General features: G+C 44.7%; 1 protein-coding gene across 2 annotated transcripts in view; it reads right to left on the bottom strand.

Moving 5' to 3' along the window:
• LOC138852470 (uncharacterized) overlaps nt 1–15,504 on the bottom strand; it is a 71,466-nt gene that overhangs the window by 44,663 nt on the left and 11,299 nt on the right. For both annotated transcript variants that reach the window (XM_070083393.1, XM_070083394.1), the window contains exon 2: nt 12,610–12,692. In XM_070083393.1, coding sequence (XP_069939494.1) covers nt 12,610–12,684 — 75 coding nt within the window. In that variant the 5' untranslated portion in view covers nt 12,685–12,692. The remainder of the gene's footprint in view (nt 1–12,609; nt 12,693–15,504) is intronic.

Below are 15,504 nucleotides of genomic sequence, written 5' to 3'. Positions count from 1 at the left end.
CCCGTCTTTGTCCACCTTGTCTATTCCGCGCAGTATTTTATATGTCGTTATCATGTCTCCCCTGACCCTCCTGGCCTCCAGTGTCGTCAGGCCGATTTCCCTCACCCTTTCTTCATAGGACAATCCCCGTAGCTCTGGGACTAGTCTTGTTGCAAACCTTTGCACTTTCTCTAATTTCTTGACGTGCTTGACTAGGTGTGGATTCCAAACTGGTGCTGCATACTCCAGTATGGGCCTGACGTAGATGGTGTACAGAGTCTTAAACGAATCCTTACTGAGGTATCGGAACGCTATCCGTAGGTTTGCCAGGCGCCCGTATGCTGCAGCAGTTATCTGATTGATGTGCGCCTCAGGAGATATGCTCGGTGTTATACTCACCCCCAGATCTTTTTCCTTGAGTGAGGTTTGCAGTCTTTGGCCATCTAAACTATATTGTGTCTGCGGTCTTCTTTGCCCTTCCCCAATCTTCATGACTTTGCATTTGGGGAACTACATTTGCCATCTTCCATACCTCAGGAAGTTGCCCAATTTCCAGAGATGTGTTGAAGATTGTAGTTCTTGGCACACACAGCATATCCACTCCATCTCTAAGGACCCACGGAGAGTTGTTGTCCGGTCCCATTGCCTTTGAGGTATCAATGTCCCTTAGCAGCAGCTTCACCTCCTCAGTTGTTTGCATGTCATCCAACACTTGATATATTCCTTGCTGGTGTCCCCCTCTTATGTCCTCCCAGAGGCCTTCCTGTCTCCATTGTAAATACTTCCTTAAATCTTATGCTGAGCTCCTCACATACCTCTTGATCATTTCTTGAGAGTTCCCCACCTTCTTTCCTCAGCCTCATCACCTGGTCTTTGACTGTTGTCTTCCTCCTAATGTGGCTATACAGCAGTTTCGGGTCAGACTTGACTTTCGATGATGTGTCGTTTTCGTACTGTTGCTGGGCCTCCCTCCTTACCTGTGCATACTCGTTTCTGGCTCTTCGACTAATCTCCTTATTTTCCTGGGTCCTTTGCCTCCTGTATCTTTTCCATTCTTTGGCGCACTTAGTTTTTTGCCTCCCTACACCTTCAGGTAAACCAAGGACTCGCTTTGGTCTTCCCATTTTTTCTATTGCCCTTAGGGACAAACCTTTCCTCTGCCTCCTTGCATTTTATTGTTAAATTTTGTTGTTACTTTCCTACCAGTTCTGTCCCACTGAACCTCCTGCAGCAAGTTCCTCATACCTGTGTAGTCCCCGATTTTAAAGCTTGGCTTTTCCCCATTCAATTCCTGTTACCCTCTCCACCTGTAACTACTAGATATTCAAAACTCAGAACCATGTGTGCGTGAGTATGTCTGAGTGTGTACTCACCTATATGTGGTTGCAGGGGTCGATTCATAGCTCCTGGCCCTGCCTCTTCACTGGTCGATACTAATTCACTCTCTCCCTACTCCATGATCTGTCATACCTCTTCTTAATGTTATTTATGAAACTTGCTTCCACTACTGGTCACAGACCGGGCCGCGGGGGCGTTGACCCCCGGAACTCTCTCCAGGTAAACTCCAGGTAAACTACTACACTCTCCAGATTCCACTTCCTGACAACTCTAAGGCTAAAGAAATACTTCCTAACATCCCTACGACTCATCTGGGTTTTCAGCTTCCTTGTTCCCATTTCCCATCTCAAACATTCCATCCCTGTCGACCTTGTCAAGCCTCTCAGTATTTTATATGTTATGTCCCCTCTATCCTTCCTATCCTCTAGTGTCATCAGGTAGAGTTCCCTTAACCTCTCCTCATAAGGCATACCCCTCAATTCCGGGACTAATTGTGTTGCAAATTTTTGCACTTTCTCCAATTTTGTTACGTGTTTGACTAGGCGAGGGTTCCATACTGGCGCTGCATACTCCAGTATAGGCCTTACATACACGGTGTACAATGTCGTGTATGACTCCTTACTCGTATGTCTAAACGTCAATCTCAGGTTTGCCAATCTCCCATATGCTGCAGCAGTTATTTGATTGATGTGTGCCTCAGGGGACATGTTCATTATAATGCTTACCCCAAGATCCTTTTCTTTAATTGACGTTTGCAGCTTTTGATTTCCTAATATGTACGCCATCTGCTGTCTTCTATGTCCTTCCCCAATCTTCATGACCTTTCACTTACTGGGGTTAAACTCCAGGAGCCATTTGTCAGACCATACTTGTAGTCTGTCCAGATCCCCTTGTAATCTTAACTGATCCTCGCCCACTTGTATTGTCATCAGTTTCACATCAGCGAACAATGACACTTCTGAATCTATTCCTCCCACCATGTCATTCGCGTATACAAGAAACAGCACTGGGCCTAGAACTGAACCTTGTGGAACCTCACTCGACACAGCAGTGGGATTATTTTTGTTGCTTGGCTCTTCTAAAAATGGTTGGAATCAAACTGATGAAATGATAATGGACCTATACAGGTTTCAAGGGGATATGGTAAAAGATGGAAAGTGGGAGGATGCATATCAAAGAGAAAGTGACCCCCCAAGTATCACTCGAGGTTTTAATGAAAGGATGTCTATTTTTGTAGATTGTTTGCCTTGTGAAAATTCTGTGCAAATGTAAAATGAGTGACGATTATGTGAAAACCATAGGGATTTGTATGGATCAAGGGAAGAATATATTTAGGATAACTGATTGGACGAGTTTAAATTGTGGATTTTCAGAGAATAACAAGGAAGGTGTTGAAAATGGACATAATTTTGATGCTTCTCGGAAGTGTGTGGAAATGGTTAATTCCAGTGCATTTGCCATTGGTAACCAAAATTCAGATAATTCTATTGCAGATATTTTGACTGTTGAATTTGACTCGAAGTTGGTGGAAGGTTGGAACAAGGAAAAATGTGTAGAAATACTATTGAACAAAATTAGCAAGAGTAAGACAGATGCCATTCATGTAATTTTTTTTTTTATTTTAAACCTGAAACAGCCCATGTATGTAGCGAGTAGTTTTTATCTTATGCTGTTTTCTATGTCTATTTTTCTGTGATGTGGAAGGAAGAGGTTGTATTCCCTAGTATGGTCTAGGTGTTGGACTGTATAGTTCAGGCTGTTACACTTTTCTCTACTTCTGTTTTGAGCTATTTTGTCTAATTCTTATACTGTGTTTTCTCTCTGTTTGCTGTGTTCTTTTGTGTGTTCTGCTCATAACCCTAAAAATAACACAGCATGACAGTTTAGTTCCCTAGTAAGTGTGTAGGTGTTGAGCTGTAAAGTTCAGGCTGTTCCTCATTTTTTTTTTTTTTTGTCTTGTTTGTATGTGGGACTGTTGATGAATTCTGGACTGTATGTAGATTTAATTGTTAGTTTAAGCGACTCGTAAACTGCAATACAGTGATATGTGCACTGTCCTCTCATTCTAAATCTTGGTGTTGGTTGTCAAAGGGATGTCAGTTGTGTATCAACGCCTCCTCGGTGGAGTGTTATTTCCTGCTTAGGTGCCTCTGTCGAGAAAAAGGGAGCCTAAATGATGATGAATGAAAATGAATGATGATGAATGAAGCAAATGGTAGAGTGTATCAGGGGGGTTTTTTTCTCTGCTACCTGAAGGCCTCCACCTCAGTACTTTGTTGCTCTAGTTTTCTATAGGGCAAAAGGAGTTGTGGATGGAACACTTTCCAATGATAGAAGTTACTGGAGTGGGTTTGTTAAAAATAACTGTCAGTTGTAGTTCGTATAGCAGCCTGGAATGTTTGCAAAGTTTCAGAATACATCAGAAGGAGAAGCAGTGTATTATACTGTAATATATGAAAAAAAAAGGCAGTTCCCGAGTACAGTGGACCCCTGACTTACGATGTTAATCCGTTCCAGAGAGCACATCATAAGACGAAATTATCATAAGCTGACTTAATTTTCCCCATAAGAAATAATGGAAATCAAATTAATCCGTTCAAGACACCCAAAAGTAGGAAAAAAAATTTTACCACATGAAATATACATTTTCCTACACACAAACAGAAGCATACATGCACAATAGTGTAATGAAGAATAAATGACACTTACCTTTTTTGAAGATGTGGTGATGAGTGATGGGAGGAGGGGAGATGATGGAGGTGTATTATTTTTTGGAAGGGGAATCCCCTTCCATAAGGACTTTAGGTAGCAAGTTCTTTTCCGGGGTTACTTCTTTTAATGCCACTGGGAACAACTTGAGTCACTGGACCTCTGTTGCACCAAAAATCTGTCCATAGAGCTCTGTACCTCGCATTCCTTTAAGATTTTTCTAAAGTGATTCACAGTGGTGCACTCCACTTTCAAACTTATTAATTACCTCCTCAATTTTCAATTGCAATTTTCACCGTTTTTACCACAGGGTTGGCACTAGAAGCTTTCTTTGGGCCCATGGTGGCTTATTTAGCAATTACAAGCACTAAAAACACTAGAATAATACAAAATGTTCTGAATGTATGCGTGGAAGCGACCTCACTGTCTTGTAAACACTGGCACACTAACTGAAGGCAGGGCAGCTGAGGCGTGCTCAAGCCAGACAGACTCGTGGACACATACGGGATGAATGATGTAAGTCTAGTTTTTCAACATAGGTCGGGGTCAAATTTTTACACTGACAAGCATGGTAAGTCGGTTTTATCGTAGGTTTAGGCCATCCTAAGTCAAGGGTCCATTGTATTTTTTTTTTTCATTTTCTAGCACTTATTGTGATTTTCACAACGAAGATTTACCCGAACTGGGGAGGCGTTTAACGAAGTAAATCAGCCCCTCAAGCTTTACTTATGTAAGGTGTGATAAATATTGGCTGTGAAAATTTCATGTCTGCCCTCACTGTGTATTTGTCTATATCCTTACCTATTTACTATGTGCATAGTTCTGTAACCCAGGTGAAGGAGATAAATAGTTTAAAGATTAGATTGGTAATGTCATCTAACATCATTGTTGTGCTGAAATGTAATGCAGAAAAAGCAAGTGTTTAATTGAAAACAGTACTATCAGTATCATATTATTATTATTATTATTATTATTATTGTTGTTGTTGTAGTCATCTGTATACAAGGTTAAAATATCACTATTACTGTAACAGCTTTAAATTAACTAAAGAAATGTATTTCAATTGTGACCCCCCCCCCCCGCATGTTGATTTTCTATTATTGTTGGTTCCAACATGTTTTCACGAGGTCAGTGGTCGCCTGCGGTCATACCTGCCTAAGCTCTTGGGAGTTAGTGTGGGCTGTTACCAAGTACCATGGCTTGTTGTAGTGTTTTAGAATCTCAGGTTCAAGTGTTGAAGGAGATTCTACTTCTTCAGGAGGAAAATAGGAGGCTGAAGCTTCGCATAGATGAGTTTGGGAGCGAGTGTGAGAAGGATTTAGCTGGTAAGGAAGGAATGGTCACCAGCAGTGATAGTGGCAGCACTTTAAGTGGCAAGTGGTTCACAGTTCAGGAAGAAGGGAGATGAGGAGTTAATAGAGAAGATGTGAAGGTAGGAAATCGATTCTCTGTTCTCCAAGACGAGTGTACTTCAGTGGTTAGTGAGGTTGAAGGTACCACTGACTCCCCTGCTAATCAAGGTAAGAATATTTTAATAGTAGGCGATTCTCAGGTAAGATATATGGACAGTGCATTTTGTAACAGACAGAAAGGTCAGAGTGTGTCTTCCTGGAGCTGGTGTTGGTGACAGTCAGCAGGTTGGATAATATTATGGCAGATAATGGGAACAAGCCTATTATCTGTCTTAGTGCTGGGGGTAATGACATTGGGAAGGGCAGGAGAGAGGAGCTGCTGGATAAGTACAGGTCAGCCACAGAAGTAGTTAGGTCTAAGGGAGGGATCCCAGTCGTATGTACCATCTTGCCTAGAAAGGGAGTGGGCAATGAATGAATGTTTAGGGCAATTGGTATAAATTGCTGGCTAGACAGGTACTGCAAGAACTTGCAATCCCATTCATTGATAACTGGGACCTATTCTTTGGCAAACTTGATATGTATGCAAGGGATGGGGTTCATCTCTCTGGGGGATGGAGTGGTTGCATTAGCCAATTCAATTGTGAGGGTAACTGATGACTTGTCTAGGAATTTAAACTGATAGATTATAGAGGTATGAGTGTTTGTGGGAAACAATCAAGCTGCAGCATTAGGGTTAAAAATAGCAGTTATTACCGGGATACCTCAGGGATATGTTTAAAAGACAATATTCAAAATGAAGTTGCTAGTAATGGCAAATCAATTGATCAACAAACAAAGATAGTAGAGGGCAACGAGTGACTAGCTCCCTTAAGGTCTACCATACAAATATGTAGTAGGAGTTTAAGAAATAAGATAGATGAGCTAAGATTACTTGCACGTGTAGGTAACATAGATATTATTGGTATAACAGACCAGGTTCAACCTGAAAGATCGAGAAATGCCTTCTGAATGCAACATACAGGGTTATAAACTATTCCACGCTGACAGGATCAACAGGAAGGGTGGTGGTGTGGCGATGTATGTCAGGGAAAATTTAAATTGTCTTAGACATGATATAAGATTAGAAACATCGAACACAATCTGTTTGGCTACAGTTTCTAGAGTGACGTGACAAATTAATTTTGGGCGTGATTTATAGGCCCCCAAACCTTGATAGGGAGGGCAGTAAGCTGTTATGGGACGAAATTCATAAGGCATCAAGATATGAAAATGTTGTGATAATGGGAGATTTTAACTTTACACAAATTGATTGGAACAATATGACAGGAAATCTTGAGTCTAATGACTTTCTTGATACGGTTCAGGATTGCTTTTTAGAACAGGTTGTGACAGAACCAACTAGAGGAAACAATCTGCTTGACTTGGTTCTTGCCAACAAAGATTCACTAATTAATAATCTTGAGGTTAATGATGAGCTTGGGAAAAGAGATCACAAATCACTTAGTTTCAATATATCATGGAATTACCCAAATAACTGCAATCAAATCTCTGTCCCAGATTTTCGCTTTGCCGACTTCATGGGACTGAAAAATTACCTGGGTGGGCTAAATTGGGATGTCCTGACTATGGGTCAGGTAGGTGATCTTGGTTGCCAATATGACGTTTTTTCAGAACAGTTCTAGCTGCCCAGACAACTTTTGTTCCCATTAGGGAAATTAGCCATACCCCCGGCCGGGATTGAACCCGCGGTCATAGAGTCTCAAAACTCCAGCCCGTCGCGCTAGCCACTAGACCAGCTAGCCACAATAAGATTCATCCAACTAGGTATATTTCTACACCATAGGAAAGTTAGCACAGGCACCTCTGTGACCACAAATGCAAGTTTTTACAGACGAATCTCCAGCTAGCGTGGCCGTGACGAACTCTAGCTCAAGTCCCTTCACTGCCGTCAACATGACTTAAGAAATCGTAATGACACGATTGCAAATAAACCATACCCCCGGCCGGGATTGAACCCGCGGTCATAGAGTCTCAAAACTCCAGCCCGTCGCGCTAGCCACTAGACCAGCTAGCCACAATAAGATTCATCCAACTAGGTATATTTCTACACCATAGGAAAGTTAGCACAGGCACCTCTGTGACCACAAATGCAAGTTTTTACAGACGAATCTCCAGCTAGCGTGGCCGTGACGAACTCTAGCTCAAGTCCCTTCACTGCCGTCAACATGACTTAAGAAATCGTAATGACACGATTGCAAATAAACCATACCCCCGGCCGGGATTGAACCCGCGGTCATAGAGTCTCAAAACTCCAGCCCGTCGCGCTAGCCACTAGACCAGCTAGCCACAATAAGATTCATCCAACTAGGTATATTGCAATCGTGTCATTACGATTTCTTAAGTCAGGGAAATTAGATCTAACAAAAATGATCCCAAATGGATGAACAATAGATTAAAACATCTCATTGGTCAAAAGAGATGCATATATAGGCGTATCAAAAGACGGGACGGGCAGTTAAGAAATCGATATATTCAATTAAAGAGAGAAATAAAGGAATAAGAAAAGCAAAAAGGGATTATGAGGCTAAGGTCGCAAGGGATTCAAAGACTAACCCAAAAGGGTTCTTTCAGGTATACAGAAGTAAGATTAGGGACAAGATTGGCCCACTTAAGAGTAACTCTGGTCAGATCACTGACAATGATAAGTATGTGTGAAATTCTAAATACCTACTTCCTCTCAGTTTTCACCCAGGAAAATACTAGCGATATTCCTGAAATAAGTGATAATGTACGATTGCAGTAACTAGTGACATGGTCCTCAGACAAATAGAGAAACTAAAACCTAATAAATCCCCGGGCCCTGATGAACTGTTTGCAAGGGTGTTAAAGGAATGTAAAGAGGAACCTAGCATACCTTTGGCTAATCTTTTTAACATATCACTACAAACTGGCATAGTGCCTGATAAGTGGAAAATGGCTAATGTAATACCTATTTGCAAGGCAGGTGACAGGTCCTTGGCTTCGAACTGTAGACCAATAAGCCTTACCTCCATAGTGGGAAAATTTATGGAATCAATAATTGCCGAAGCAATTCGTAGCCATCTTGACAGGTACAGATTAATTAATGAATCTCAACACGGTTTTACAAAGGGGCGTTCCTGTCTTATGAATTTACTAACTTTTTTCACTAAGGTGTTTGAGGAGGTAGATCATGGCAATGAATATATTGTGTATATGGACTTCAGTAAGGCTATCGATAGAGTTCCACACCAGAGGCTATTGAGGAAACTTAAGGCACACGGAATAGGAGAAATTTTTTCCTGGGTAGAGGCATGACTGACAAATAGACAGCAGAGAGTTTGCATAAATGGGGAGAAATCAGAATGGGGGCACGTCACAAGCGGTGTTCCTCAGGGGTCATTGTTGGGCCCGTTGTTGTTCACAATTTACATAAACGACATAGATGAGGGAATAAATAGCAACATAAGCAAATTTGCTGATGACACCAAAATAGGCAGTCCAATTCATTCTAACGAGGACAATAGAGCACTCCAGGATGATTTGAATAGACTGATGCAATGGTCGGAGAAGTGGCAGATGCAGTTTAATATTAACAAATGCAAAGTTCTAAATGTTGGACAGTTAAATAACCATGCCACATATAAACTAAATAATGTAGATCTTAATACTACTGATTGCGAAAAGGATTTAGGAGTTCTGGTTAGCGGTAATCTAAAACCAAGACAACAGTGCATTAGTGTTCGCCATAAAGCTACCAGATTTCTTGGCTTCATATCTAGAAGTATAAAAAACAGAAGTCCTCAGGTTGTTCTTCAACTCTATATATCCTTGGTTAGGCCTCATTTCGACTATGCTGCTCAGTTCTGGTCACCGTATTACAGAATGGATATAAATGCTCTGGAAAACGTACAGAGGAGGATGACAAGGAAGATTTCTGATACATGGGATCATCTTTATGAGGATAAACTGAGGGCCCTGAATCTGCACTCTCTCGAAAGGCGTAGAATTAGGGGGGATATGATCGAGGTGTATAAATGGAAAACAGAAATAAATAAATGGGATGTAAATAGCGTGCTGAAAATTTCCAGCCAAGACAGGACTCGCAGCAATGGTTTCAAGTTGGAAAAATTCAGATTCAGGAAGGATATAGAAAAGTACTGGTTTGGTAATAAAGTCGTGGATTATTGGAACAAACTCCCTAGTACAGTTATTCAGGCTAAAACGTTGTGTAGTTTTAAAAATAGGTTAGATAAATACATGAGTGGGTGTGGGTGGGTGTGAGTTGGACGTGACTAGCTTGTGCTTCTGGATCTGGTGCAGTGCTCCATCCTTGAGTGGAGGTGACCAGACTGGGTGGGTCATTGGGCTAATCCGGTGGGGGTGGGTCATTGGTCTTATCAGGGGATGGGGGGCATGAACTTGCTCCGCATGGGTCAGTAGGCCTGTTGCAGTGTTCTTTCTTTCTTATGTTCTTATGTAATACAGTGGATAAAGTTAATTATTGTGTATCTGATTATTTTTTTCTAATTAGTATTCAGTGTCAAGGTGAGTTGACCACCTGTTCTAGGAGTGTTGTCAAGAGCTTGCATACACGAGTTTGAATTCTGTTCAAACAATGGAGGGAAACACGAGGGTAGACTAGCCTCCACTCTCGTCTCTTGTCTTGCTTAAGCAGTTTTTTTTTTTTTTTTTATGACTGTTCATGTACACCTATTTGCTGCTAACAAGGTTTAGCAGCAACAAGCCCCCCCCCCCCCAAGAGATGCCTACATAACTGTAGAAGAGTATCGGTTGCTGATGAGATACTGGGGAAAGGAGATAGTTTTCTAGAGTCCTTGAAATTCCTAGCCCTGGAGGATCAGTCCAGGCTTGTAATCTAGGATCTGAGAAGACCTCAGAAGCGACCGGAAGAAGGAATGTATCAAGGCAGTAAATCAAGGGAGGTAACCCCAGACAGTATGTCAAAGCAAGGGCCGGTGTGCTGTGACTTGTATCAGTAAGCAGGTTCTACTGTATTAGGTATTGGCTGCTAGCAATTTTTCTTCTTGGGTGCCAATGATTTCAGATTCCCTTGTAGTGTGTTAGTGTAAGTGGTTTTATCGGAGCACGTTTTACTTTCCCCTTTGAGCCATGTATACAAGGTCCATTAGTCTGAAGTCAGCACTCAATAACATATAACCTATACTTAAGAGAATAGAGCACTACCTTCTATTCTCTCATATTCTAGTAATTTTCCCCTATTATTTGTACTATTTTCTCCTACTTTTCTCCACTCAGTCTCTGCCTGAGGGAACAGACAATATGGCATCATCTGGTGCTTTGTCCACCCTAAGGTGGGACTGGGGTGGAAGCTGCGGCACTTCACCAGGGCAGAATGGGTTTAAAATTGCCTCCCAGCATACATAAAGGGGATTACCAACAGATCCCTGTGTCTTCAAGAAGGCTCTGGAGAGGCACCTAAAGTCAGTACCTGATCAGGCAGGCTGTGGTACGTACGTCGTTTTATGTGGCCAGCAGTAACAGCCTCGTTGATCAAACCCTGATCCACCATGAGGCCTGGTCTCAAACCGGACTGCAGGGGCACTGATCCCCGAAACCCTCTTCAGGTATACTTATACCTCTTGCTATTGCCTGACCAATACTACATGATCAGATGCAGTAAAAGACATGCAAAATGCAAACGTGGTTTACAATGTGGTTTGCAACAGCCCTTAACAAGTGATGAATGTATAATAGTTCACAAATGCATGCAAAAGTAATAACAAAGTGGGCAGATGGATACGTATATCATTTTCTAACCAAAAGAACCCAAAGTGTAATAGCAAACCGAGTGAAAACAGACCGCCACAGTGAAAGGCTCTCTTCCCCAAGGCACATTAGTAGCTCTTATTCTTTCTCATTCTCGTATCTGACAGAATGAGGCATAAATCGTAGCACCAAGCCAACCTTTGCAGATACATGTAATACTAGAATCTGTACGAGTGGCTTCCACTGAAGATACTGCAACGCTCCAAACTGATATAAACAATCTTCTAGTGGGCCACTGAAAATATTATGTACAATAAGAGCAAGTTTCAGTTACTCCTCTGTTAAGACTGAGGAAATAAAGATAGGAATGGAGTACAAACTCAAATCACTAAACAGCATAAAAGTTATAGGAAACCCTGGACTAATATCAGATCTCACCTTCAGGGATAACAAGTCACTACATAACCAACAGCAAGGAAAATAAGCTGGATAACTAGAACCTTCAAAACAATGAATGTAACACCAATGATCATACGTTTTGATGTCAGTAGGAATCGTTAGTTATTAATGACTTAACCAGTTGTCCCTACGAATCACTTGATGGTTGACTTGTGTGATGACTTGTGTGATGTCATAGCCATGATTGTGCATGTGTGGCAGGCACTTCTACCCTCACACCTGCAGGCACACCAGCCTTGAACAGGACATGACAGGCATTAGTTGGCGGCTGGGTGACAATTCTGTCACCAAATGACAGTAGGTATGCATGCAAAATCCACAACTTCTATTACAATGATTCACGAAATCATAATGACACTATTGCAAACAAACCATACCATAGACGGGCAGAGAACCTGCAAAGAGCCATAATACTCCAGACCGACGCGCTATCGCATCAATTTGGAGTTTTATGACTATGATCGCGGGTTCTATCCCCACCCATGGTATGGTTTGAGGATGATGCTTGGAGGCTGCATTCATAGGCTTCTGACACCATAAAAAATCGGGGATCCTCCAGTATCACCAATCCACATTCAGAGCTAATATTGAAAGGGAAACCCAAATCAGCAATTATAAATTATGTCAGCATTCACACATCATACAGCTAAATTTCGATGAAGCATCACTGCCAATAGTCATTACGCCAACTATTTCTGTGTAAAATGATGTCACATTACACTGGCCTGATAAGGGTCTTTCAACAAAATAAACAAAGGCTTGCTTTGTACATAATGTAGTACAGTATATTATCTTCGATTCTTCCTATCCAATATTTCATATCTGGAATTAAACTGTACCACACTGTTCTTGCCAGGCCTATCAAATTTCCTAAAACAAAACAATAAATGGTACTGTCTTGGCTTACGTAGACTAGTACAATTTAAATATATTCCTACTCACACCCAACTCAGAAATTTGTATCCTTACCATTTGAATTACCAATAATTTTTTAACGTACCAGAGCCAAACAGCCAAGGATGAGACTTCCTGTCCTCCGTGAGAAGCAGCAACATCCTGTAGGTTCCCACACCATCTTGAAGTCTAAAATGAAAAAAAAATTTGCAAATGAAAATGTTGGGTATGATTATAACACTAACAGTGTGTCAATATAACTTCAACACAGTAATTTACAACGGTAAGGCTGGTAGGTGTAAGAGTGGATTTTAAGCGTTGCAGGACATGTATATTGCGATGAGAAAAAATTAACCTGAATACAATGAACTAAGTCTAGGAGTGGCTGTTGTCGAGAGCTAGACTGCCCCATGTTGCCTAGGGTCAAGGCCAAGTCAAATGCAGCCTATCTTATAACAGTGAGAAAACGGGAATTCTATTAAACACATTCAAATACTGTTCTCCACCCCCCAACCTCAACCCCTCAAAATTCTACCCTCCGTCCTCGACAATCCTCAACCTCCGCCACCATCCTCCTCCCAACCTGTGGCGTTGTCCTCCTCCGCGTTGTCCTCTTCCAGCGTTGTCGTCCTCGTCCTCCTCCCGCATTCTCCTACTACTACCGCGTTCTTCTACTACTACTACTCCCGCGTTCCCCACCCCTCCCGCGCTCTCCTCCTACTCCTCCCGCGCTCTCCTCCTGCGCTCTCCTCCTCCTCCTCTCACACTCTCCTCCCGCGCTCTCCTCCTCTCACACTCTCCTCCTGCGCTCTCCTCCTCCTCCTCCTGCGCTCTCCTCCTCCTCCCGCGCTCTCCTCCTCTCACTCTCCTCCTGCGCTCTCCTCCTCCTCCTCCTCCTCCTCCTGCGCTCTCCTCCTCCTCCCGCGCTCTCCTCCTCTCACACTCCTCCTGCGCTCTCCTCCTCCTCCTCCTCCTCCCGCGCTCTCCTCCTCCTCCTCCTCCCCCGCGTCGTCGTCCTCCTCCCGCGCTCCCCTCCTCCTCCTGCGCTCTCCTCCCGTGCTCTCCTCCTCCTCCTGCCGTGCTCTCCTCCTCCTGCCGTGCTCTCCTCCACCTCCTCCCGCGCTCTCCTCCACCTCCTCCCGCGCTCTCCTCCACCTCCTCCCGCGCTCTCCTCCACCTCCTCCCGCGCTCTCCTCCACCTCCTCCCGCGCTCTCCTCCACCTCCTCCCGCGCTCTCCTCCACCTCCTCCCGCGCTCTCCTCCACCTCCTCCCGCGCTCTCCTCCACCTCCTCCCGCGCTCTCCTCCACCTCCTCCCGCGCTCTCCTCCCCCTCCTCCCGCGCACTCCTCCCCCTCCTCCCGCGCTCTCCTCCCCCTCCTCCTGTCCTCTCCCCCTCCTCCTGTCCTCTCCCCCTCCTCCTGTCCTCTCCCCCTCCTCTCGCGCTCTCCTCCTCCTCCTCCTCCTCCTCCTCCTCCTCCCCCCCCGCGCTCTCCTCCTCCTCCTCCCCCCGCGCTCTCCTCCCGCACTCTCCTCCTCTTCCCGCGCATTCCTCCTCCTCCAGCGCTCTCCTCCTCCTCCTCCCACGCCCTCCTCCTCCTCCTCCCACGCTCTCCTCCTCCTCCTCCTCCCACGCTCTCCTCCTCCTCCTCCTCCCACGCTCTCCTCCTCCTCCTCCTCCCACGCTCTCCTCCTCCTCCTCCTCCCACGCTCTCCTCCTCCTCCTCCCACGCTCTCCTCCTCCTCCTCCTCCTCCCTCCTCCTCCTCCTCCCACGCTCTCCTCCTCCTCCTCCCACGCTCTCCTCCTCCTCCTCCCACGCTCTCCTCCTCCTCCTCCCACGCTCTCCTCCTCCTCCTCCCACGCTCTCCTCCTCCTCCTCCTCCTCCCCCTCCCACGCTCTCCTCCTCCTCCTCCTCCTCCCCCTCCCACGCTCTCCTCCTCCTCCTCCTCCTCCCCCCTCCCACGCTCTCCTCCTCCTCCTCCTCCTCCCCCTCCCACGCTCTCCTCCTCCTCCTCCTCCTCCCCCTCCCACGCTCTCCTCCTCCTCCCCTCTCCTCCCACGCTCTCCTCCTCCTCCCCCTCCTCCCACGCTCTCCTCCTCCTCCTCCTCCTCCCACGCTCTCCTCCTCCTCCTCCTCCTCCCACGCTCTCCTCCTCCTCCTCCTCCTGTGCTCTCCTCCTCCTCCTCCTCCCGCGCTCTCCTCCTCCTCCTCCTCCCGCGCTCTCCTCCTCCTCCCGCGCTCTCCTCCTCCTCCCGCGCTCTCCTCCTCCTCCCGCGCTCTCCTCCTCCTCCTCCCGCGCTATAAACAAAGTTTTCCAGTGGGCAACGGTAAACAATATGATGTTCAATGAGGACAAATTCCAACTACTCCGTTATGGAAAACTGGAGGAGATAATAACTAGAACAGAGTATACTACTGACTCCGGCCATACAATAGAGCGGAAAAATAATGTAAGGGACCTGGGAGTAGTAATGTCTGAGGATCTCACTTTCAAGGATCACAACAGTGCCACGATCGCACGTGCAAAGAAAATGATAGGATGGATAATGAGAACTTTCAAAACGAGAGATGCCAAGCCCATGATGATCCTTTTCAAATCACTTGTTCTCTCTAGGCTGGAATACTGCTGTACATTAACATCTCCATACAAAGCAGGTGAAATCGCAGATCTAGAGAGTGTACAGAGATCCTTTACTGCACGTATAAGTTCTGTCAAGCACCTTAACTACTGGGAACGCTTGAAAGCACTTGACTTGTACTCGTTGGAACGCAGGAGGGAGAGATATATCATAATCTACACTTGGAAAATCTTGGAAGGAATGGTCCCAAATCTGCACACAGAAATCACTCCCTACGAAAGTAAAAGACTGGGCAGGCGATGCAAAATGCCGCCAATAAAAAGTAGGGGCGCCATTGGTACACTAAGAGAAAACACCATAGGTGTCCGGGGCCCAAAACTGTTCAACAGCCTCCCATCAAGCATTCGGGGAATTGCCAAT

The sequence above is a fragment of the Cherax quadricarinatus genome, chromosome 9 (assembly GCF_038502225.1).
Source record: "Cherax quadricarinatus isolate ZL_2023a chromosome 9, ASM3850222v1, whole genome shotgun sequence".
In the NCBI taxonomy this organism is placed as follows: Eukaryota; Metazoa; Arthropoda; class Malacostraca; order Decapoda; family Parastacidae; genus Cherax; species Cherax quadricarinatus.
This window is presented reverse-complemented; position numbering and strand designations above follow the sequence as displayed.